Raw genomic sequence first — 26,281 nt, 5'->3', positions numbered from 1 at the left:
CATCCGATCCTCATAAGAATAGCGGCGTGACTTAGCTGATATAGGATGGCAATCCGTGGTAAGATTTGCAAACAGCTTTGGTGGGTCTACCCTTAAAGTGCTAAGTCCACAGACAACAAGAGGAGGCAGTTCACCTCCATATGTTAAGGTGACACTACCATGCAGCTTCTGAAAGTCCTGACCAAGGATAACATCAGAGCACAGTTGTGGCAGAATAGCTAAATGTACATCTTGATAATCCTTTCCATTAACTCTGAGATTTACCTTACAAAACCCTAAGGTCTGAATAGAGAGAGATGTTGATGCCATGGAAACGGTACCTGATGAGTGATGTAGAGTCAAGGAGAGCCGTTTAACTAAGTCAAGGTTGATGAAACTCTCTGAGCTGCCACTATCAATAAGACCATCTACTTCTGTTCCTTTGATGAATACTTTCACAACTGCCTTTGACAGTGAATTTGGAGTAGCCGCAGAAGTCACTGTTGCTAGAGTCGCATGATCACTGGAATGTGTGGAGGCACTAGCTCTTGTTGATGCATTAGCACGACATACTTTAGCAAAGTGACCTTTCTTGTGGCATTTATGGCACATTGCTTCACGAGCAGGACACTTTGGACGTGGATGTCTTGAAAAACCACAAAAGAAACACACCGTACCTGCTGCTGCTGTCACTGAGGCAGGTTCCCCAGTAACTTCATTGCAAGAGTCTTGGTCAGGAATTGCAGCACTTACCACTCGAGAAGGCTGAGTGGTACTGTATACTTCAGAATTCTTCTGGGCTGAATCTAGAGCTCTTGCCTGGTCAAAGGCAGCGGCTAAGTCGAGAGTTTTATTCTCCAATAAACGCTGCCTTATTATTGGTGATTGCAGGCCACTGATAAAAGCATCCCTGATGGACTCTTCACAATACTGAGCAGCTGTCACTGCTTGGAAGTGACAGTCCTTACCTAAAATTTTCAGTGCTTGAAAGTATTCCTCTAAGGACTCATCAATCTGCTGGCGGCGAGTTGCAAGGCGATAGCGTGCAAAGATTTCATTTGTAGGTTTAATATACTGAGACTTGAGGGTTTTGATAGCATCTTCGTAGGTATTACACTCAGAAATAGCCTCATATATCTTAGGTGACACAAAATTGATGAGCAGACTTAGTTTATCTAGATCTTCTTTAGGAAGGGCTCCCAAGAAGTTTTCGAAAGTCTTAAACCAGTGCTTCCATTCCTGAGCAGCCGTTGATAAGCTGGGGTCACAGTCTAGCCTCTCAGGTTTCAGTAAACGCTCCATGTTGTGATGTAGTCTAGCGCAGGATCACCACCAGGTAGCCCAGGATTCTATGTTCAATAAATTGTTGTGATAGAAACACAGGCCTTATCTCTAGGCTTTATTGAACATAGAATCTTCATAGTACTTCTGCAACAAAATATAATGACTAGTACATCTAATAATGGCTTCTACAGGGATGGTGATGTCTTGCATATGTCAAGAGAAAAGTTATAACTACAGGCCACATATTTAAACTCACCATGTAATCTGCATCGCTGATAAATGGATAAAGTAGGAGAGAATCACACACCATGTGTTGGTGCCCATGACACACACCAAACTGTTGTTGTTGTTAAGGGCCCCTAGAGGTGGTGCAGTATTATCCTGCTGCTGCTCCCCACAGGACCAGTATCACTACAATAATGGGTCCAGTGACTGGACCCCAAAGTTATGATAGCTGAACTAGTTACAAAGGTAATGAACTCCAGGTAGATCTGGTCACAATCATGGCAAGTTACAGAGGTAATGAATCAGCTCGTGTGCACATGTCCGTGCGTGCTCCCTCGTGTGTGTGTGCGCGCGCGCTAGTGTGGGTGTATGATCCACTTAATATTTGTATTTATAACTCATTACAATCGTGACCAGGTGTGGACGTATCAGTGGTTCATTACTTTGTAATTTGTTCATGACTGTAACCATGTATAGGAGAGACAGAGTTATGAAGAGGATATGGTAAACAAATACCATTCTCCTATCCTTGTCTTGGTGGCTTATATTAGAGAAAACGGAGTATAGCACAGGGCTAACTATGATATACACTCGTACTCCATAAACATGAAACAAAAGTTATTTTCTCTCTATAGATTATCACACATAGCAGCATATGTGTAGAGAACCTAGGATAACCCCAAAAAAGTCAACGTGGCTTATTTCTAGTACCTGGCTTGGGTTAGCCATATATTATTGTGGGTGTTATCCTGGGACACTGACCTAATTTTCTTGAAATACTCGGCATAACAAGCGGCTTTCTATACAGTAGTATGTCGCTGATGTCAGCTAGGCCTGTATACCTTGTACATGTACGTGTAGTAAATATTATTATTATTATTATTATTATTATTTTCTCAGTTGTTTGCTGGGTTATCTTATTCAAACTTGGACAATGTATGCTTGATTATTATTATTATTATTATAATCAAGGGGAAGCGCTAAACCCGGAGGATTATACAGCGCCTGGGGGGGGATGTGGAAGGCATTCAGGCTTAATTCGGGGAACTGGAGCACAGATCCAATTTCCTAAATCAAGAGCCCCTCACCAACATCAAGGAACCTTCCTTGAGGGGAATGTATGCTGGAAAGATACTTCATGTACACCAAAAATGAAAGAAATCAGACCATAAATAGCGGAGTTCACTTCTCAGCCATTAACGGCCGCTTAGCGGTATATTTTTGTATGGTTGTTATGGTTATATTCTCATTTTTTCGGTCTCATTTGATAGAATGAAAGATATATTACAGAAATAGATATGATTTTGATTGCTTTCATGACGAAAAGTACCTTGAAATTGCGCTCACAGTAGCGAAAATGTTCTATTCTTTAGCGAAGCTCAAGAGTAAACAAATGACGTCACTGTCCAATACCTAAGTAAGTAAGTTTATTCAGGTATACACAAATACAGTTACATAGAATTATCATACATAGCAGCATATGTGTAGATAACCTAGGATAACCCAAAAAAGTCAGACAGAGTGACTTATTTCCATTGGGGTCCTTTCACCTTATTATTATAATATAAAGATTATAATATTTTCTTATTATTCTATAATGAAGATAACATCATATTATCACACTAAAAAGACTATCTACTACACGAGGGTCATTAAGACTATCTACAATAAGAGGGTCATTACTAGGAATAAGGTAAAATTTACACGTATGTTAACATAAAAATAGAAACGCATTGCCCTCCCTTTCTGTAGCTACATTCATCAGACACCTTTTGGCACTCTTCTTGAACTGGTTCATGCTATGACTGGCTTTGACATGTGCAGGCAGTCTGTTCCATTTCTTTATTGCTGTACAATAAAAGGTGTTTGAAGCCTGGCCAATGACTGTGGGTACTACAAAGTTGTGCTCTCACCCCCTAGTACTATGATTGCTTTGGTTCCCAACCTTGACAAAATTGACAGCAAGATATTCTGGACACTGTTTGTGAGCAATTTTATAAACATGATTTAGCTTCAGTTGTTTTACTCTGTCTTCAACATTCAACATATCCAACTGCTGTAATTCATCCTGGCCTACATGTTCTCTTGGTCCCAGCCCCAGGATGAATCTTACGATTTTGTTCTGGGTGATTTGCAGTCTATCTTTCAGTTTTTTCGTCAAGGCAGAGTACCATGAAGAGCAAGTGTAATCCATATGGCATTGTATAAGGGCTAGACATAGGGTCCTGCGAGCCTCAGTAGGTAGACACTGTGCTTGTCTATGCAAGAACTTCAGTCTGGCATTTGCTTTCTTTACTACACTGTTCCCTAACAATTCTCCTGACATGCATGGGTCAAAGGGGATTCCCAGATATTTTACTGATGAAACCAAAGTGATGGGCTCCCCATTACACTGGACATTAAAATTATTTACCCTTCTCAGTTTATGTTTCATGCCAAAGAGAATGGCTTCAGTTTTCCCGAGGTATAATGATAGTTTGTTGTCTACTAACCATTTGGTGCAGGACTCCAGTTCCAGTGTTAAAACATTAGCTATATCTTTTGGGTCTTTACCTGACACTAACAGGGCACTGTCATCTGCATACAGTAGGAGTTTGCACTTGACACTGATAGGCATGTCATTGACATAACATAAGAATAATAAGGGACCCAGAATACTACCTTGGGGAACTCCACATGTTATCGGCAGGGGTTCTGATTCCGTTTTGTTGATTTTGACTATTTGACTCCTGTTGCTAAGGTAGGACTTAAACCAGTCTACAGAACCTATACCGATAGCTTGAAGTTCCTTACATAATATTTTGTGGTTGACAGTATCGAAGGCCTTTTGCAGGTCTAAGGTTACCATACCTATGAGGTTCCCCTTTGACATTTCAGTTCTCAGGTAATCCATCAGATTAATTAGGGAGGTGTCGGTTGAGTAGGATCTTCTAAAGCCCGATTGATAGCTACGGAGAATGTTGTTGTCATTAAGGTACTTAACTACTTGAGAGTACACCGCCCTCTCTAGAATTTTAGATATTATACTGAGTATATTAACAGGCCTATAGTTGCTGACATCAGACCTACTATTTTTCTTGAAGATAGGAGTAACTCTGGCCTCCTTGAACCCCTCCGGTACAGTATTAGTGGTGATTGATAGATTTATTATGTGAGCAATAGGGATTGACAGTTCAGAAGCACCATCTTTTAGGAACTTAGACGGGATGTTATCAGGGCCTGTGCTCTTAGTTGGGTTTAACCTGCTTAGTTCTTTTTGAATAAAGTCTTGAGATACACCTACTAGTTGACAACTGTTTGGGGTTACCCCTTTGTTGGTATAGTATGTTTGAAACTTATCAGAGTCTGTGTTAAAGGTATTTGATGCAGCTGGTAGTTTACTTACTAGTGTTGATGCAACAGATGTGTAGTAGGAATTAAAGCAATTTGCCACCTTAGATGTTTCGTGGCATACCTCATTATCGATAGTGAGTACTATGTTAGACCTATCTACTGGCTTATGGCTATACCCCAACTGTTTTAGTTGTTGTCTCCTTGTGGCTTAGTGCTTCTTTTTTGATTATAATAATAATTTAGTTGTTGCCAGAGCTTTCTGGGGTTATGCTTATACTCTTCAATTTTTGAGCAATAGTTCTTTGCCTTTGCTCCTTTTATAAGTCTCTGTACTCTGTTCCTCACCCTTTGGAATTCATTTAGTGCTGCAATATCCTGTCTGTTTGCTTTAAATTGTTTTAGCAGCTGGTCTCTGAATTTCATATTATCTAATATCTCAGTAGTCATCCAGGGTTCAGTTCTTCATTTAATCCTAACCTCTCTAACTGGTGCAATATTATCAAGGATGATAGTGAACATTGTTTTGAATTTTTCCCAGGCCCCTGTCCACCTGCCAGTCTAAATTCCAGTACGGAGTCAAGAATGGATTGACATTATTTATACAATTATTACAATAATGCAGTAGTCTGCATATCAGTAAATCTTCTATTTTTTTGTGAACAAAAATTCCAAATGGTAAGCAAGAGTAATATAAGAGGGGCCTGTAGCCGTGACTAATGAACAGAGAAATTGTTACTTTAGTGCCAGGAATGTCTGCATTGTTTATTCTGGATCCTATTTTGAAATTGGCATCTTGAAATTTGTGTGAAATCGGCCAAATTGCCAATTTCTGACCACTTTATTGGGTAGTTGAAATAAGTGAATGGGCGGTTTCTTGTACTCAGTTGACTAGAAGTAAATAAGTTTATTCAGATTGTAATAAAGTTGGTAGAATTACTGACAATATGTAAAGTAAAAGGACACAAGTGCAACTAATGTGACATTTTATTGTGGCAACGTTTCGCTCTCCGGGAGCTTTATCAAGCCATTACGTAATGGCTTGATAAAGCTCCCGGAGAGCGAAACGTTGCCACAATAAAATGTCACATTAGTTGCACTTGTGTCCTTTTACTTTACAAGTTTATTCAGGTATACACAAATACAGTTACATAGATTATCATACATAGCAGTGTATGTATAGAGAACCTAGGATAACCCAGAAAAGTGAGACAAAGTGACTTATTTCCAGTACTTGGCTTGGGCTTGCCATATATGATTTTTGGTAAATATTTTTTTTTCTCAGTTGTTTGTTGGGCTATCTCGTTGAAACTTGGGCAATGTATGACGGAAAGATGCTTCTTAACGTACAACAAAAATAAAAAAGACGGACGATAAATAAGGGAGTTCACTTCTCAACCATTAGCCGCCTCTTTGCAGTATATTTTCGTATGTTTTTTATGGTTGTATTCTCATTTTTTGGACTCATTTGATAGAATGGAAGATATATTACAGAAATAGACATGATTTTGATTGCTTTCATGATGAAAAGTACCTTGAAATTGAGCTCAAAGTAGCGGAAATGTTCGATTTTTGCCGATGTTCAATGAACTGTGTAAGTCAAGTTGGTTAATTTTATTAAGTGTATTCCAACCTAACCACTCTGTAATTCGGCAAACTCAGTAATCCGGTACACTACAGGTCCCAATGATGCCGGATTTGTGAGGGAGGACTGTTTATATTTGTTTTTAGGACTTGAGTCCTGGAGGTGGGAAGTACAGTGCCTGCACTCTAGAGGGGTGGGGATATTTGCTGTTTCAAGGGTCATCTTAACTTTCGTATCTATGCACCTTTGGCAAGACACTGATAGTGTGAATGATGGTGAAAGTGATTCTTTTTCTGGTCACCCTACCTTAGTGGGAGACAGTGTGTTAAAAAAATTAGGTACAGTATGTAGAATTGTAAATTAAATTATATTTAAATTTTTTTCAGTTTAAGAGCCTATCTATCTCTCTTTTCAGATGCACAAGTTGTCCAGTTTCCAGAAAACTCTTGCTATCAATTCGGTACAAAATAATTCATATGAGAAGTCTTACCATGGCTGCCAAAATTCTAGGAGGTAGCGCACAAGAAAATATTGCAAAAATTAAAAAGGCTTTCTTGGATGGTGTGAATACTGTTCAGCCACATGAACTTATTGGAAAATCCATAAAACAAGACACAGATAAATTGTTTATTAATGGTACAAAATATGACCTTCACCATAATGTATATGTTATTGGATTTGGAAAAGCTGTTATTGGAATGGTGAAGCCCATTCAGTTAGCCCTGGTGACATCAGATGGTGGGTCCCACCTGAAGGGAGGAATTGTAAGTGTTCCACTTGGAATTCAGAAATCACTAGCAGATAAACCACATATGCTACCAAATGAGTGCTCATGCCTTGAGATTTTGGAAGGAGCCAAAGACAATATACCAGATGAAGCTGCATTTGCTGCAGCAAAAAAAATAGTTTCACTATTAGAGAAATTAAGCGAGGAAGACCTTTTATTAGTTTTGATATCAGGTGGAGGCTCAGCTCTCCTGCCATATCCAATTCCTCCTCTTTCATTAAATGAGAAAAGTGAAATGACTAAATCACTGAGCCGTGCAGGGGCAACTATCACTGAGCTCAATACAGTGCGAAAAGAACTCTCTTTAACAAAGGGCGGGGGACTAGCAGAATTAACAAAAGCAAGGATTGTTTCTTTTATCCTGTCAGATATTATCAACAACCCCCTTGATATGATTGCTAGTGGGCCAACTGTGCCTAACAGGGATACTCCTGGAGCTGCTGAGAAGATTCTTAAAAAGTATAATATATCAACTAAAGATTATGTTAAGAAAATTATTCAGAGGAAAAGAATACATTCTTCAATGTTAGAATTTCCACATGTCATTAACCATATTATAGGAAGCAATGAAACAGCCTTACTAGGTGTTGAAGCTTCATTATCCTCTCAGACTAGCAGTCCTTGCCTTTCATTAATCCTCACATCATCCCTTAAAGGTGAAGCTTCAAAAATTGGTACAAAAATGGCAGAATTAGTAGTAGCCATAACTCAGATATTATGTGGTAGTGAGGATGAGCTATGTGATGAATTACTCTTGGATTTGTGTGTCACTGTTGATAAAAAGAAAGCTATCACAGAAACCTTGCAAAATAGTTCTGAAATAAAGTGTCCCATATGGCTAATATTTGGTGGTGAGACCACTGTTACTGTCCAAGGTTCAGGTCGAGGAGGAAGAAATCAAGAGATGGTCCTTTCTACTAGTGTGGCTCTAGAGGAGGTAATGATTAAGTCTTCCTTTACTGTTCTATATTTCTTATGTTATTTTTAGAACATTTTCATTCTTCACTTTCTGTTCAGATTATTTTAGTTATTGGTCTAACATTTTCTGTCTACAGCCTTTTTAATTTATTCTCTCCAGCAGCTTCCATGTCTTAAGGGGGTTTCCTTATGTTAAATTTTCCTTAAACATTTCAGTTTCAGTTAAATTTGCATTAAAAATAACTTGAACAAGAATGTGAAACATTTGAAGAATTACATGAGTTGGTACATACTCACATGAGTGTAACATATCAAAAATTGTACAGGTCGACCATCACTAATCCGGCAATCAGTTATCCGGTTCCATCAGTAATCCGGCACTAATTTCGGTTAGCATAATTTCAGATTTCATCATTATCCTGACTCAGATCATTATACTGACTCAAATTTCATCAGTATACTGACTCAGAAATTGTGCAGATGGTTGTAAATCCACAGCAGCAAGCCAGTGGAGGAGAAAACAGTGATGAAAATGAGGAAGATGCAGCAGAACGAATCTTTACTGATAGTTAACTATGTGTATTCTAACCTAACCACTCTGTAATCCAGCAAACTCACTAATCCGGCGCACTAGAGGTCCCAATGATGCCGGATTAGTGATGGCTGACCTGCAATATGCAAATCGTTACTTGCATTTCAGGAGCTGCGAGGATCAAAATTTGTTGGAGAAATCATGTTTTTGTCTGGTGGAACAGATGGCATTGACGGTCCTACTGATGCAGCTGGAGCCTTCACATACTGGTGCTCCTCAAACTCTGGCATTAAGTAAATTAAATATTATTTTCTACTGTATTTAGTTCAACTGAATGGCTAACAGTTTTTAGAAACTTGTATTTAAATTGGCTAGCTTATTTAGAATTACTTTAAGATCTATTTATCATGGGCTATATACAGTAACATAATTTTTCAACTTAAGTGTTTTATTATCAGTGTTTTATTAAAATAAGATGAAAATCAAGATAGGTGCAATATCCAGTGGCTTTATCAATAGAAATTCAAGGACATGAATGAAAGACAATAGAACTATATACAAAAGATGAGGTAATTAGTCCCGCAGCCTTGGAGTTGGTGTGAAGAACACCGTAGTCTATATTTCATTTTTTTAAGTGTTTAAAAACTCGTCAAATAAATAAATTTATTGAATTAGAAATGATTTCAAAATTATTATTCTTAACCCTTAAACTGTCCAAACGTAGATCTGTGTTCATTGGTGTGGTGCTCCAAATATTTTGAGAAATAAATTTTTTTTTTTTTTTTGAAATGAAGAGCACATTTTTCTACGTGTTATAGGATAAAAAAAAAAATTAGGGTCAGTACTTGCCGAGATATAAGACAGTGAAGTTGGCTCTGGATGCTCACCTGACGGGAACACTGACTCCTTCCGCTTGCAGAAGTATTGCTAATATACCTTTTTTTCTCGTTTTTATTTTAATTTATATACGTATTTTTTATGTTCTGATAATTACAATTTATGATAGTTTTTGTGATTTCAAAGCCAGTCTTTGTTATGACACTAATATTAGCTACTAAATAGTGCTCAAAGAGTCACAGTCACATTAAGAGGTGAACATTTACACCTGCCTGGGTTATTTACTATTGTCTAGAAATATATACAAAGTATTTATAGGTCCCAGCAATGTTTTAGATACCCTGGCGTATACCTTGAAGCATGGTGTTATGAAAGGCATCCCTATACCGTTGACAGCCCAGTGACATTTCATAAATGCCCACTGCTCCAGCTAACCCTTGCTGTATTTGTTATCACTGTTACACACAAACATGTCTTGTCTCTCTGTCTGTCTATCTGTCTGCCTGTCTGTCTCTGCTTATCTGTCTTTTTGTCTGCCTGGAGCATACGTATGTGAAACTCCTTGAAGAATGGTGTTATGACAACTGTTGACAGCCCAGTGACATTTGATAAATAGGGGCTCATGGGTGCTTGGGGAACCCTGGCTTTATTTATTTTCACTGATACACACAAACATGTTTGTCTGTCTGTCTATTTGTCTATCTATCTATCTGTCTGTCTTTCTTTGCCTGGAATTTTTGGGTTATCCTAGGTAATTTACACTATGTATAATAACTGTACTTATGTGTGCATGTGAGAGAGAGACAGATAGACAGAGATATAGACAGAAGCCAAAGCCAGCCACCCAGCTGACCAGCCTGCCAAATACATAAGAACATATGAAGGAACACTGCAGCAGGCCTACTGGCCCATGCAAGGCAAGTCCATTCCTCCCCAGCTTAGACCAATGACCCACCTAGTCAGGTCACATCCACTGAAGGAAGGAGCATGACATCAGACCTAGTAGCACAAGCTAGTCAGGTACAACTCACACCCACCCACACTCACTCATGTATTTAGCTAACTCTCACTGTATTTATCACTGTTACACACAAACATGTCTGTCTGTCTATCTGTCTGTATCTGTCTGCCTGTCTGTCTCTGCTTATCTGTCTGTCTGCCTGGAGTATAGTATATGAAACTCCTTGAAGAGTGGCATTATGACAAGTGTTGACAGCCCAGTGACATTTGATAAATGGGCACTCGGGGATGAACCCTGGCTTTATTTGTTTTCACTGATACACACAAACATATCTGTCTGTCTATCTGTCTATCTTTGCCTAGAATTTTTGAGTTATCCTAGGTAATTTACACTATGTATAATAAATGTACTTATGTGTACATGTGAGACAGAGATATAGATAGACAGAGATATAGACAGAGAGACAGCCAAAGCAAGCAAGCCAGCCAGCCTGCCGAATACATAAGAACATAAGAAAGAAGGCCTACTGGCCCATGCAAGGCAAGTCCATGTCACCCTCCTCCCCAGGCTTAGACCAGTGACCCACCTAGTCAGGTCACATCCATTGAAGGAAGGAGCATGACATCAGACCTAGTAGCACAAGCTAGTCAGGTCCAACTCACACTCACCCACACTCACTCATGTATTTATGTAACCTATTTTTAATTTTCTATTAACCCTTTGACTGTTTTGGTTGTATATATACGTCTTACGAGGTACCATGTTTGACGTACATATCCTCATAAATTCTAGCGGCTTCAAATCAAGCAGGAGAAAGCTGGTAGGCCCACATGTGAGAGAATGGGTCTGTGTGGTCAGTGTGCACCATATAAAGAAAATCCTGGAGCATGCAGTGTGTGAAACAAAATTATTTGGTGATGCTGCAGTGGAGCGGGGTTCAATTACATGTATAGACATCTTCGGAGGCTTCTTACTTTATTTGCAAAGTCGTGGTGGGTACACAGGTTTGTGTGTTGTGCCCATGGCCCGAGAGGGCCATGGCCACGAGGGAGAGAGGGAGTAGACTGTTGACTGCTAGGCCACTGAGTGAGTGAGGGTGAGTGGGACCAGCGTCCCACTGACCTGGGCAGGCCGAGAGAGGACAGCACCTGAGTGCCGCGAAATATGAAATAAGCTGGCAGACAGCATAGGTTGTCTGTGCAGACAGTACAGGCTGTCTACATTTGCTCGGCCACCTACCTCGCATCGTCCCGACGCGACAATACTGGTGGTAAAAAACTCGGTCTCTCTCTCGTAGGAACAGGGCACAGAACACAAAATAAAAACATGTATATACATATGGACATGGAAAAAAAAAATTTCCTACAGGGAGGGAAGAAAAAAACATGTGGGGTGTGCTAAACAATGTGGTCAAAGGCAGTGAGCGTCGAAGGGTATCACTGCATGCCTTCCTGTGTCTGGACAGATACTGCAACACAGGAGACATTGCTGCGGCTAAACTGTGACGTAACAGGGTACAGTCTCCTCTAGAACGGTGAAGCAGTCATCGTAGGAGTCACTGCAGGTTTCACTCAACCTGGGGCATGACATTCTGGTGCCCTCGAGTGAGGCGTCGTCAAAACTTGGGAACTGGGCAGGACTTCTTCTGGCAAGTGACTCAGGAGGACATTTCTCGACTGGTACTGTCGCTGGGCTGTCACTGCCGGTGAGCGTGGAGTGAGTTGTGGAGCGAGTCGTGGCAAAGACAACTGGGTGAAACATCTGGGAGTCGTAACATCATACACCAGACTGCAGTGAGCGAGCTAGCAGTCAAAGTGACATCATCTTTGTGCAGGAGCTCACTGAAGCTTGACACGAGGCTGACACAGTGCCTGCCGACAAGGCTTAAACTGCGGCTTGACAAGTGTCATTCTCTCGGCAGTTGGAGTTATAGCAGAGGTTAGTCTAAGCGTCCCCAGACTTGTTTCTCTACATATAACTGCACTCTGAAGGTCTGGAGGTGAAGTGAAACAAATCTCGATGGGAATTGTAGCAGATACGATTCTGCAGAACACCTATGAGCGACGAGCATAAGAGCTTTCTGTACATGGGGCTCATACGCTCAGGGCTGACTAATATCAGCTGTCAAACGTGCTGGTCACACTGGGTGACAACACAAGGGTGCTACTCTGGGGTCTGGGCTCAAGACCACACTGGACACATGGAAACTTTACACACACCCACGGTACATGCGGTACAACATGGCTTAAACTAGCAAATGATGCGTTTCTATGCACAAAACTGACACTAAGCCATACACTAACATATGAGAACACTGACTGAAAGGAATTAACTAACACAGGACATATATCTCTCAATCTTCTCGACAATACTGACATAATTACTGAAACACTCAATGTGACATCATGTGATGTCAGGCGTGACATCGCGAGGTGACATCAGCAGACATCTCGAGGTGACATCAGCAGACGTCTCGAGGTGACGTCAGGCAGACATCAGCATGTGGCCTGAGACGTCTGGCTCAGTAACTCAGGTGGCTCGTAGATCCATGTGGTTTCGTCCACATCCCACGTGGCGTCGGGATCCACGAGGCGTCGTGATCTATGTGGCATGCTGATCCACGTAGCTTCGAGTGACCTTGGGCACTCGGATACACAGCTCTGGCAATGAATTCACATGGAAAACAGCAGAAAACACAGCAGAGGGAGTGAGCACATAGTGGTGGTAGGCGGGTGAGGTGTGAGTGAGGCAGGAACCTGGCCACTTCCTCCTCTCCCACCCACAAACACGTGGAGAAACTCACACTGGATGCAGAAATCACCACAAAACTCACCTCTGGTTTGCTGAAATAGCTGTGCTGAGCTGAACAACAACAGCAGAACATACAAGAGGCACTGAACACGTGACTTGAGAAACAGCGTGGGACGCTGTGGTGTGGGGTCACTGGGACGCCACTTACAGTTCTCGAAGAAATTTGGCAAAGTTCGGCTAGATCCTGCTTGTACCTGTGTCTGGATGCTGAAACGTGCAGACATGACATCAGGATAACTCGTTGAGAGATGGATGCTTCTAGTGTAGGGTGATGAAGTGAACACAACTTCATTCCCCTCCCCGGCAAACACAACCGCTGCGACTACCGCTGTCCACCAATGTTTTATAGCCCGTTTGTTTGGTGCTGCTGGAAGCGGAGTGGGGTTCAATTATAGACGTCTTCGGAGGTTTCTTACTTTATTTGCAAAGTCGTGGTGGGTACACAGGCTTGTGTGTTGTGTCCATGACCACGAGGGAGAGAGGGAGTAGACTGTTGACTGCTCTTAGGCCGCTGAGTGAGTGAGGGCGAGTGGGACCAGTGTCCCACTGACCTGGGCAGGCTGAGAGAGGGCAGCACCTGAGTGCCGCAAAATATGAACTAAGCTGGCAGACAGCATAGGCTGTCTGTGCAGACAGTACAGGCTGTCTACAAGTGCATAATGAGAAAAAAAACTCCGACCGTTTTTTAATTAAAATGCCGACTTTGTTGTCTATTTTCATTTAGTATTTATGGTTGTATTCTCGTTTTCTTGGTCTCATTTCGTCAGTGGTCAGTCGTCACGTGAGGTCACAGACCCTGAGCTGCTTTGGGGATTAGCGTGGACGGTTACAAAGCATGGCTTGCTTCTGCAGTGTTTTAAAAATTGAGGTTGGAGAGTTGAAGGAGGAGGTCTTGCTTCTCCAGGAGGAGATTAGGAGGCTGAAGGTCCACCTCAATGGGTCTGGGAGAGAGTGTGAGGTGGCTGGAGTTGTGGGGAATGAGGCTTCTAGCAGTGAGGTGCAGTCTGTCTCTCGCTGTGAGGAGGCTGTAGGTGGGGAGGTAACAACGGCTACCAGCAGTGAGGTGCAGTCCAGCACCTGCTACAAGTGACAAGTGGTAACTGGTAATGGGAGGAGAATCAGAATAAGGAAAGTTAAGAGTGAAGATCTGAAGGTAGGAAATCGCTTCTCTGTTCTTCAGGATGAATGTACTCCAGTGGCCAGTGAAGGTAAGGGTACTACTGCCCTTGCTAACAGAGGTAAGCACATTCTTGTGGTTGGTGACTCTCAGGTAAGATATATTGACCGTGCTTTTTGTAATAGGAATAAGAAGATGAGAGATAGAGTGTGCTTCCCTGGAGCTGGTGTTGGGGACATAGTTAACAGGCTGGATAATATCATATCAGGTAATGGGAACAAGCCCATTATCTGTCTCATTGCTGGTGGAAATGATATTGGGAAGGGTAGGGGAGAAGAGCTGCTAGATAAGTACAGGTCAGCTATAGATTTCATTAAGTCTAAGGGAGGGGTCCCAATCATATGTAGCATCTTGCCTAGAAGGGGAGTAGGAAATGAATGGTTGTCTAGGGCAATTGGTGTAAATTGCTGGCTAGACAGATACTGTAAGGAACTTGCAATCCCATTCATTGACAACTGGAACAACTTTTATGGCAAACATGATATGTATGCAAGGGATGGGGTACATCTCTCTGGGGCTGGGGTGGTAGCACTTGCAAACTCAATTGAGAAGGCCATTGGTGAAATGCCTATGATTTTAAACTGATAGAAGATAGGCATTCAGCATGAAGTTATAAATAAAGACAATAGATCAGGTCAGCAAACAAAGGGGGACAGCAGAGGGCAGCAAGGGACTAGCTCCCTTAAGGTTTACTATACAGGAAGGCCCCACTTATACGGCGGGTTAGGTTCCAGGCTAGCGCCGTAAAGCGGAAATCGCCGTAAAGTGGAACACCCTTTTTTTCCACTTATAAATGCATACAAACACTAGATAACAAGTTTACACTAACATATATTAAGTTAGCAATAGAACCAGGCATCAAAAAACAATAAAAAGGTACAATACACACATAGTGCACTCATTACTTACCTTAAAATATTTATAGTCTTAATCTAGGGTGAGACAAGTAGTATTTATTGTAAGAAATCAAGTGTGGTATGTATTGTAATAGGCAGGCTATTTCACCAGGCCACCCCACCCACACATACTATTCTATGATATTTAAGCATCCCAGAGCGATAAAATGTATATACAGTTCACTCATTACTTACCTTAAAATATTTGTAGTCTTAATGTAGGGTCAGGAGTAAGTAAATGAGATAAAACGAATAAATGAGAGAGAGAAAGAATGAATACATGAGAGGTGACAGGCGCAGAGTTATGTAAACAAACCAGGCTCCCACATCTTATATTTATGTTTATTTATTCTATTGTGGGGTGTATTTATCATCTTTTTATGTTATGTATCGTGTTTATTATATAATTTTGAAAAAAATATCATGGCTGGATTAATGAAAATGTGTATATTAACGTAATATACGACATTTAATGAGACTCAGTATTGTTATTATCACCACTTGTGGAAGTCGTCTGCTACACAGCTCACATTTGTTTATTTATTCTACTGTGGGGTGTATTTATCTTATTTATATGTTATGCATCGTGTTTATTATATAATTTTGAAAAAAATATCATGGATGGATTAATGAAAATGTGTATATTACCGTAATATACGACATTTAATGAGACTCAGTATTGTTATTATCACCACTTGTGGAAGTCGTCTGCTACACAGCTCACATTTATGTTTATTTATTCTACTGTGGGGTGTATTTATCTTATTTATATGTTATGCATCGTGTTTATTATATAATTTTGAAAAAAATATCATGGATGGATTAATGAAAATGTGTATATTAACGTAATATACGACATTTAAATGACTTGATGTATGTAAGTTTATTTAGGTACAGGTATACATAAGTATAATTATCAGAGTATATATAAAATATGAAATAACTTTTAAAAACATTTGAAATTTTGGAGTTTCCAGACAAAATGGAGAGACTTAGTGCTTACTGAGCTCATGGAGAATGTAAACAAACAGGGTGGGGCACGGTGACCGTATTAGAAAGTCAGGTGGGGGGAGCCGTATAGTGAGTTTTGGTCATAATTTGAAATGTCCGTATTAGCGGAACGCCGTAAAGTGAAACGCCGTAAAGCGGGGCCTTCCTGTACTAATAGCAGGAGTGTAAGAAATAAGATAGATGAGCTAAGATTAATTGCAAGTGCAGGAAACATAGATATTATTGCTATAACAGAGACCTGGCTCAATCTGAAAGATAGAGAGATGCCCTCTGAATGTCACATACAAGGCTATAAATTATTCCACACTGACAGGATCAACAGGAAGGGTGGTGGAGTAGCGATGTATGTCAGAGACAATTTAAATTGTTGTGTTAGACAAGATATAAAATTAGAAGCTTCGGCCACTGAATCTGTTTGGTTACAGCTTCTCGAGGGCTGAGAAAAACTAATTTTGGGTGTGATTTACAGGGCCCCAAATCTTGATAGGGAGTGCAGTAACCTTCTATGGGATGAAATTCATAAGGCATCTACATACGAAAATGTTGTGCTAATGGGAGATTTCAACTATAGACAGATTGACTGGAGCAATTTGACAGGAAATTTAAGAGTCAGGTGACTTTCTTGATATGATCCAGGATTGTTTTTTAAAACAGCTTGTGACAGAGCGAACTAGGGGAAATAACCTCCTTAACTTGGTTCTTGCTGGTAGGGAAACACTAATTAATAATCTTGAGGTTAATGATGACCTTGGGGAAAGTGATCACAAATCACTCAGTTTTAATATATCATGGAATTCCCCTAATAATGGCAATCAAGTCTCCGTCCCTGACTTTCGCTTGGCTGATTTCATAGGACTGAAAAATTACTTAGGTGGGCTGAACTGGAATGACCTGACTAAGGGTCAGGTAGGTGGTGATGGTTGCCGATATGACGTTTTCCAGGGCATAGTTCTAGCTGCTCAGTCAAATTATGTTCCAAATAGGGAAACCAGATCAAACAAAAATGATCCTAAATGGATGAACAATAGATTAAAATATCTGATTGGTCAAAAGAGGAGAGGGACAATTAAGAAACCGATATATTCAGTTAACCCTTTGAGGGTCGACAGGCCCTCTCCGAAACTCGTTCTCAGGGTCGGCCAAATTTAAAAAAAAAAAAAAATTATTTTCTCTTATGAAAAGATAGAGAATCTTTTCCCGATCATAAAGACACCAAAAGTTTGAAATTTGATAGAAAACTTACGGAATTATGCTCTCGCAAAGTTAGCGGTCTCGGCGATGTTTACGCATCGGCGATTTTGCCCACTTTGAGCCCCATTTTCGGCCAATTTCGCTGTACTAGTCGACAAAAAACATGAATATTTCGCTAGAACTCCATTTTTTCTATCGAATGGGTGCAAGAAACCACCCATTTATGAAATTCAACTATCCAGTACAGTGGTCAGAATTTAGCAATTTTGCCAATTTCACACAAATTTCAAAACATGCCAATTTCCGAATAGGGTCCAGAATAAACAAGAAAGACATTCCTGGCACTAAAATGACATTTCCTCTAGTCATTAGTCACGTCTCAAGGTCCCTCTTATATTCTTTTGCTTTCCATTTTGAATTTTTATTCTCACAAAAAATATAAGATTTACTGTTATGCTGACTACTGCATTAGTGTAAAAAATGGTATAAATATTATTGGTGCACTTGTGAAAGAATATTAGACCACCAGTTGACGTGTATTGCACGCTTGGCACGATTTGTTTACTTTTGAAGTTTGGTAAAAATCGAACATTTCTGCTATTTTGAGCTCAATTTCAAGGCACCTTTTATTGTAAAACCAGCCAAAATCATCTCAATTTCTGTAATATGTCTTCCATTCTATAAAATGAGACCAAGAAAACTAGAATACAACAATAAATACCATACGAAAATACACTGCAAAGTCACTGATTTATTCCAAAAAAATGGTCAAAGTTTTTTTTTTCTCATTATGCACTGTGTGCTGCAGGATTTTTTTTAGACTGTGCACACTGACCACATAGACCCATTCTTTCATATGAAGGCCTACCAGCTTTCTCCCACTAGATTTGAGGCCGCTAGAATTTATGCGTACTAGTACGTCAAAAACCCCTATGCGTAAGACGTACTAGTACGACGAAAACCCTCAAAGGGTTAAAGAGAGAAATAAAAAAGGGAATTAGAAAAGCAAAAAGAGATTATTAGGTTAAAGTTGCAAGAGAATCGAAGACTAACCCAAAAGGATTCTTTCAGGTATACAGAAGTAAGATCAGGGACAAGATAGGCCCACTCAAAAGTTCCTCGGGTCAGCTCACTGACAGTGATAAGGAAATGTGTAGAATTTTTAACATACTTCCACTCAGTTATTACACAGGAGGATACCAGCGATATTCCAGAAATGATAAATTATGTAGAACAGGACGATAATAAACTGTGCACGATTAGGGTCACAAGTGACATGGTCCTTAGGCAAATAGATAAATTTAAACCTAACAAATCCCCAGGCCCTGATGAACTGTATGCAAGGGTTCTAAAGGAATGTAAAGAGGAGCTTAGCAAACCTTTGGCTAATCTTTTCAACATATCACTACAAACTGGCATGGTGCCAGATAAGTGGAAAATGGCAAATGTGATACCTATTTTCAAAGCAGGTGACAGGTCCTTAGCTTCGAACTATAGACCAATAAGCTTAACTTCCATAGTGGGAAAATTTATGGAATCAATAATTGCCGAGGCAGTTCGTAGCCACCTTGAAAAGCATAAATTAATCAACGAATCTCAGCATGGTTTTACAAAGGGGCGTTCCTGCCTTATGAATTTATTAAATTTTTTCACCAAGGTATTTGAGGAGGTAGATCATGGTAATGAATATGATATTGTGTATATGGACTTCAGTAAGGCTTTTGACAGGGTCCCACATCAGAGACTATTGAGGAAAATTAAGGCACATGGAATAGGAGGAGAAATTTTTTCCTTGATAGAGGCATGGTTGACAAATAGGCAGCAGAGAGTTTGCATAAATGGGGAGAAATCAGAGCGGGGAAGCGTCACGAGCGGTGTTCCACAGGGGTCAGTGTTGGGCCCCCTGCTGTTCACAATCTACATAAACGACATAGATGAGGGCATAAAGAGCGACATCAGCAAGTTTGCCGATGACACCAAAATAGGCCGTCGAATTCATTCTGACGAGGACATTAGAGCACTCCAGGAAGATTTGAATAGACTGATGCAGTGGTCGGAGAAGTGGCAGATGCAGTTTAATATAGACAAATGCAAAGTTCTAAATGTTGGACAGGACAATAACCATGCCACATATAAACTAAATAATGTAGATCTTAATATTATGGATTGCGAAAAAGATTTAGGAGTTCTGGTTAGCAGTAATCTGAAACCAAGACAACAGTGCATAAGTGTTTGCAATAAAGCTAATAGAATTCTTGGCTTCATATCAAGAAGCATAAATAATAGGAGTCCTCAGGTTGTTCTTCAACTCTATACATCCTTGGTTAGGCCTCATTTAGATTATGCTGCACAGTTTTGGTCACTGTATTTATATCCAGAGCATTTATATCCATTCTGTAATAAATGCTCTGGAAAATGTACAAAGGAGGATGACAAAGTTGATCCCATGTATCAGAAACCTTCCCTATGAGGATAGACTAAGGGCACTGAATCTGCACTCTCTAGAAAGACGTAGAATTAGGGGGGATATGATTGAGGTGTATAAATGGAAGACAGGAATAAATAAAGGGGATGTAAATAGTGTGCTGAAAATATCTAGCCTAGACAGGACTCGCAGCAATGGTTTTAAGTTGGAAAAATTCAGATTCAGGGAGGATATAGGAAAGTACTGGTTTGGTAATCGAGTTGTGGATGAGTGAAACAAACTCCCAAGTACAGTTATAGAGGCCAGAATGTTGTGTAGCTTTAAAAATAGGTTGGATAAATACATGAGTGGATGTGGGTGGGTCTGAGTTGGACCTGATAGCTTGTGCTACCAGGTCGGTTGCCGTGTTCCTCCCTTAAGTCAATGTGACCTGACCTGACTAGGTTGGGTGCATTGGCTTAAGCCGGTAGGAGACTTGGACCTGCCTTGCATGGGCCAGTAGGCCTGCTGCAGTGCTCCTTCGTAATTATGTTCTTAAATAGAGTTGATTTTGATTGGTTTTACTATAAAAAGAACCTGAAAATGGAGCTCAAAGTAGGGGAAATGTTTGATTTTTGCCGATGTTCAAAAGTAAACAAATGATGTCATTGTCCAATAAATGTCCAACTAGCCATTCTAATATGCAGTCATGAATGGGTTGACATTATTTGTACAATTATTACAGTATTGCAGTAGTCTGCATAACAGTAAATCTTTTATTTTTTGTTTGAATAAAAGTTCAAAATAGAAAGCAAGAGTAATATTAGAGGGGCCTGGAGATGTAACTGATGAACAAAGAAAATGTTATTTTAGAGCCAGGAATGTCTGCATTGTTCATTCTGGACCTTATTTTGAAATTGTCATATTTTTTAATTTTTGTGAAATTGGCCAAATTGCAAATTTCTGACCACATTATTGGGTAGTTGAAATCGGTAAATGGGCAGTTTCTTGTACTCAGTCAATAGAAAAAACGGAGTTCTAAAGAAATAGCTATAAGTTTGGTCGACTGGAACAATGGAATTAGCCAAAAATAGGGTTCAAAGTGGGCGAAATCGCAGATTTGTAAATATCGCCGAGGTCGCTAACCTTGCGAGAGCGTAATTCTGCCAGTTTTCCATCAAATTTCGTTTTTTTGGTGTCAATTACAATCGGGATTTTCCTCTATCATTTCATAAGAAAATTTTTTTTTTTTTTTTTAAATTTTGCGACACCAGGAGACACCTCAGGATTGGGGGTTGCGACAGTCAAGGGGTTAAAATGGGAATGTTAATACGACATGGCATCAATGAATCCCTGGTGTTTGCCACACTATTTGTTCGAGCTGGCGCTCAGTTGAACTGGTGCTTCCACAAGGTACTAAGTGCTCCCAGATTTTTTAATACTGCGCACACTGAGTGCACAGACCCATTCTTTCATGTCTAGGTGACTCGAGCCTATTGTGCCAAATTTGAAGGAATGAAAAATAAAATGTTAATCTACATTTGGAGCACTATGCGAGCAAACATATATCTACATTTGGACAGTTTAAGGGTTAAATAACATAATATGATAGTTTCAAGAGAGAATGTTTTCCAAAATTTTGAAATATGAATTTGACCAAATAAAAATTAAAATTCCAAATTTTAATTGGATTAGATTAGAGTTTGCCATCAAAATGGCTAGTTTATCGTGCACCCTATATCCCTCCTATGGACGGTAGCACAAGAGCATATGGATACACAAAAGGTCTAGGAACTAGGCCCTAAAAGGGTTAACAAGAGTACATTTAGATTTATATCTAAGGTTTACTTATCTGTTACAAGCGAATTTAGGAAATTATATCTGGTATCATATTTTCATTAATAAGATAGACAAAGACAAAATTTATTTCTTTGCAAAGGTTACAGTGTATAATTACATTTTATAATTTGTTAGGTACAAAGCCATTATATTGTCAGGGCATTTCAGGCAGGCTATAATCCTAATACTTAAAGAGTGGTTAATTTCTAAACATTCATTATTTTATTTTATTTTATTATTTATTTTTATTTTAATTTTATTTTTGATTTATTTTTTATCATTTCTTTAATCTGTATCTTTACATGTCACATAAGTTATTATATTGTCTGTCTCTATATTCCTCAATAAGTGGACAATTAACCCCTTGACTGTCACAACCCCAAATCCTGAGGTGTCTCCTGGTGTCGTAAAATTTCCGAAAAAAAATTATTCTTTCTTATGAAATGATAGAGAATCTTTTTCCGATTGTAATGACACCAAAAGAACGAAATTTGATGGAAAACTGACAGAATTATGCTCTCACAAATTTAGCGCCCTCGGCAATATTCATGAATCGGCGATTTCGCCTACTTTGAGCCCTATTTTCGGCTAATTCCATTGTTCCAGTCGACCAAACTCATAGCTATTTCGTTAGAATTCCATTTTTTCTATCGACTGAGTACAAGAAACTGCCCATTTACTGATTTCAAGTACCCAATAACGTGGTCAGAAATTTGCAATTTGGCCAATTTCACAAAAATTAAAAAAATATGACAATTTCAAAATAGGGTCCAGAATGAACAATGCAGACATTCCTGGCTCTAAAATAACAGTTTCTTTGTTCATCAGTCACATCTCCAGGCCCCTCTGATATTATTCTTGCTTTCTATTTTGAATTTTTATTCAAACAAAAAATAGAAGATTTACTGTTATGCAGACTACTGCAATATTGTAATAATTGTATACATAATGTCAACCCATTCATGACTTCATATTAGAATGGCTACTTGGACATTTATTGGAAAATGACATCATTTGTTTACTTTTGAACATCGGCAAAAATCAAACATTTCCCCTACTTTGAGCTCCATTTCAAGGTTCTTTTTATAGTAAAACCAATCAAAATCATATCTATTTCTATAATATGTTTTCGATTCTATCAAATGAGACCAAGAAAATGAGAATACAGCCATAAATACTATACAAAAATAAACCACAAATTTGGCATTTTAATTAAAAAAAATGGTCAGAGTTTTTTTTTTCTCATTATGCACTGCGTGCTGCAGGATTTTTTTTATATGGTACACACTGCCCACACAGACCCATTCTCTCACACGTGGGCCTACCAGCTTTCTCCTGCTTGATTTGAAGCTGCTAGAATTTATGAGTATACGTATATACGTCAAACATGGTGGCTTGTAAAACGTATATACACGGCTGAAACAGTCAAAGGGTTAAGCATATAGTGTTCAAGATAGTGATCAGAGGGCTGGCTGCATACTTTTCTTTGCATTTGGGTTGATCATCATATTTGTGTCTGCCAAAATGCCAGAAGTACTTGCAACCAAGCCTAAGCCAGTGCTAAGAAACTGCTATCAGGATAATAAAGGACCACGTACAAGTCATCGTACAAAACAATGAAATCAAAGAAACACGTTTGCTAGGAAAACTAGGTAGTAAACACAGTATAATGATCAGACTTCATTCATATGATAAAAGAAAGGACCTAATTAAATCAGCAATTACAATGAAAAATGGAGTGTACATAAATGAGTGTCTAACAAGAAAACGGCAAAACCTTCTGTTCAGGCTGAGAAAACTTAAACAGGAAAACAAAATACATCAGTGTTTCACGCAAGATGGGAAAATACTAGTAAGGAAAACATCAACAGGACAACAATATACCATCTCAAACGAGCATGATTTCTCTACCTTCCTTAGAAAAGCTGACATTTCTGTAACAGATTAGATAAGTGCCCTTAATACATATATACGTGTGGTGCATATAGTGTACGTTACTATTATATTGTGCATTATTAATTTTTATTTTTCATCACTAGCTAATGCCAACTACCTCCAATACTTTATACATCTTTCTTACTGCAATTAATTGCTCATAATTTTGTGTTACAAGTCAAATCTTACTCCAAATTAATATTATTCATCGTTCTTACCTGTCCATTTAATTTTATTTACCACTACTTGTTTTAGTCACCTTTTATTGTGTTTGCAATTAGTGTATATTCCAATTACTTTTTTGCAAGTCCCAAAACTATCTTTTGCTAGCTAGTACCAACTACCTCATATTTTTTTTTACTTTTTATTGTGCAATACACTGCTCAACTTATTTAATACTACAAATCAGATCTTACTTCTAAACCAATATTATTTCATAGTGACTATCTGTCCATTTAACTTTGTTTACCATTACTTAATTTAGTCCCTTATATATTTTCTGGAAATAAATGGTATAAAATACCGACACAATGGCAATATAAACACAAATGCAGTATAATGTGATCCTTTATTGACTACGTTTCGCCCACACAGTGGGCTTTGAAAAAGCCCACTGTGTGGGCGAAACGTAGTCAATAAAGGATCACATTATACTGCATTTGTGTTTATATTGCCATATATTTTCTCCTTTATTTTAGCTTTATATAACTACCCTAGTTCATATATTCACAATTGTTAAAATAAAGTGCTATTCTCAGGTGCTAAAGTGTAATAAGTTCACAATTTTGCCATTATATTCCAAAACTCATTTATTTGATTACCACTTTATTGTTCACCACAACTTATATTAGTCCCTTTTATATTGTTTTCCCTAATTCTAACTTTAAAGAATTACCTTTAAAGTACTACCTACTATCATATTCCAAAGCTCCATTATTTGATCATCACTTTATTTGTTCACCACAAATTATTTTAGTCCCTTTTATATTGTCTCCTTTATTTTAGCTTTAAAAAAACTACCTTAGCTCATTTTTTTACTTTTGTTAAACAATTCAGGTGCTATTTTTTAGCTTTAGAATATTTACTTTGTTTTATACTTAATTCTAACTATAGATTCACTACAAATCTTATGATTACAAGCATTGATCCTGATACCAACCTCTTATCTAATGACTTAAATGAATCAAACAGTTACTGTAATTACTACACAGCAGAACAATCAAAGGCAATCAGAGCCAACAACAACATAACTGTCTTTAACTACAATATCAGATCTTTACGCAAGCATTACGATGACCTCATAGCATTACTAAATTCCTTGCATGCCAATATGTCCATCATTACACTAACTGAAACCTGGCTAAAGCCTGATACTACTGATGTCTATGCCATTCCTGGTTACACAGCCATACACAACTGTAGGCCAGACCAACAAGGGGGTGGCACAGCTATATACTACTCAGACCAACTAGAATGTATCACTAATACTTGCACAAGGGATGAACATGGGAAATGTATAATAGCTAAATTCAAATCCACATACCTACAAAAACCTCTCACATTGATAAACATCTACAGAGTTCCACAGTCAAACATTAGCCAATTTAGTCAAAACCTAGGAAGTATGATAACTGATGCACGCATGAACAGAGATCACTTACTACTCTCAGGTGACTTCAATATAAATCTCCTGCAAGACCAGGACCCACACGTTACTGAATTCACAAACACAATGAGTAACTGCATGTTGCTACCAACAGTAACAAAACCTACAAGAGTTACAGAGACTAGTGTTTCCCTACTTGACCACATCTGGACCAACACCATATCCCCTTTAAAATCAGGCATAATCACAGATAATACCACAGACCACTACCCTACTTTCCTCATAACAACTCTTGGTAAATTACCCCAAGACACTACTAAAGTCACCTTCAGACTTCACAATGAGGCAGCCATTAACCCTTTGACTGTCGCGGCCGTATATGTACGTCTTACGAGGTACCGTGTTTGACGTATATATACTCATAAATTATAGCGGCTTCAAATCAAGCAGGAGAAAGCTGGTAGGCCCACATGTGAGAGAATGGGTCTTTGTGGTCAGTGTGCACCATATAAAAAAAATCCTGGAGCACGCAGTGCATAATGAGAAAAAAAAAACTCCGACCGTTTTTTTTAATTAAAATGCCAACTTTGTGGTCTATTTTCGTATAGTATTTATGGTTGTATTCTCATTTTCTTGGTCTCATTTGATAGAATGGAAAACATATTATAAAAATAGAGGTGATTTTGATTGATTTTACTATAAAAAGAACCTAGAAATGGAGCTCAAAGTAGGGGAAATGTTTGATTTTTGCCAATTTTCAAAAGTAAACAAATGATGCCATTGTCCAATAAATGTCCAATTAGCCATTCTAATATGCAGTCACGAATGGGTTGATGTTATTTATACAATTATTACAGTATTGCAGTAGTCTGCATAATAGTAAGTCTTCTATTTTTTGTTTGAATAAAAATTCAAAATAGAAAGCAAGAGTAATATCAGAGGGGACTGGAGATGTGACTGATGAACAAAGAAA

General features: G+C 38.8%; 2 protein-coding genes across 4 annotated transcripts in view; one reads left to right on the top strand and one right to left on the bottom strand.

The window, feature by feature from the left end:
* Positions 1-2,707: 2,707 nt before the first annotated feature.
* Positions 2,708-26,281, top strand: part of LOC128684816 (glycerate kinase) — a 30,843-nt gene continuing 7,269 nt past the window's right edge. The window contains exons 1-3 of one of the 3 annotated variants that reach the window (XM_053771098.2): positions 2,712-2,905; positions 6,819-8,127; positions 8,809-8,933. In XM_053771098.2, coding sequence (XP_053627073.2) covers positions 6,880-8,127; positions 8,809-8,933 — 1,373 coding nt within the window. In that variant the 5' untranslated portion in view covers positions 2,712-2,905; positions 6,819-6,879. Of the gene's footprint in view, positions 2,906-3,050; positions 3,182-6,818; positions 8,128-8,808; positions 8,934-26,281 lie in introns of those variants that run through there. The other 2 variants (XM_070100999.1, XM_053771100.2) reach the window with 2 other exon arrangements.
* Positions 8,790-26,281, bottom strand: part of LOC128684814 (pyruvate dehydrogenase phosphatase regulatory subunit, mitochondrial) — a 170,181-nt gene continuing 152,689 nt past the window's right edge. Inside the window, exon 18 of the mRNA XM_070100929.1 lies at positions 8,790-8,923. The gene's annotated coding sequence lies outside the window, so the exon portion shown is untranslated. The remainder of the gene's footprint in view (positions 8,924-26,281) is intronic.

Source organism: Cherax quadricarinatus, chromosome 5 (assembly GCF_038502225.1).
Source record: "Cherax quadricarinatus isolate ZL_2023a chromosome 5, ASM3850222v1, whole genome shotgun sequence".
NCBI classification, from domain to species: Eukaryota; Metazoa; Arthropoda; class Malacostraca; order Decapoda; family Parastacidae; genus Cherax; species Cherax quadricarinatus.
Note: the sequence above shows the minus strand (reverse complement) of the source record. Positions and strands in the feature narration are given on the sequence as shown.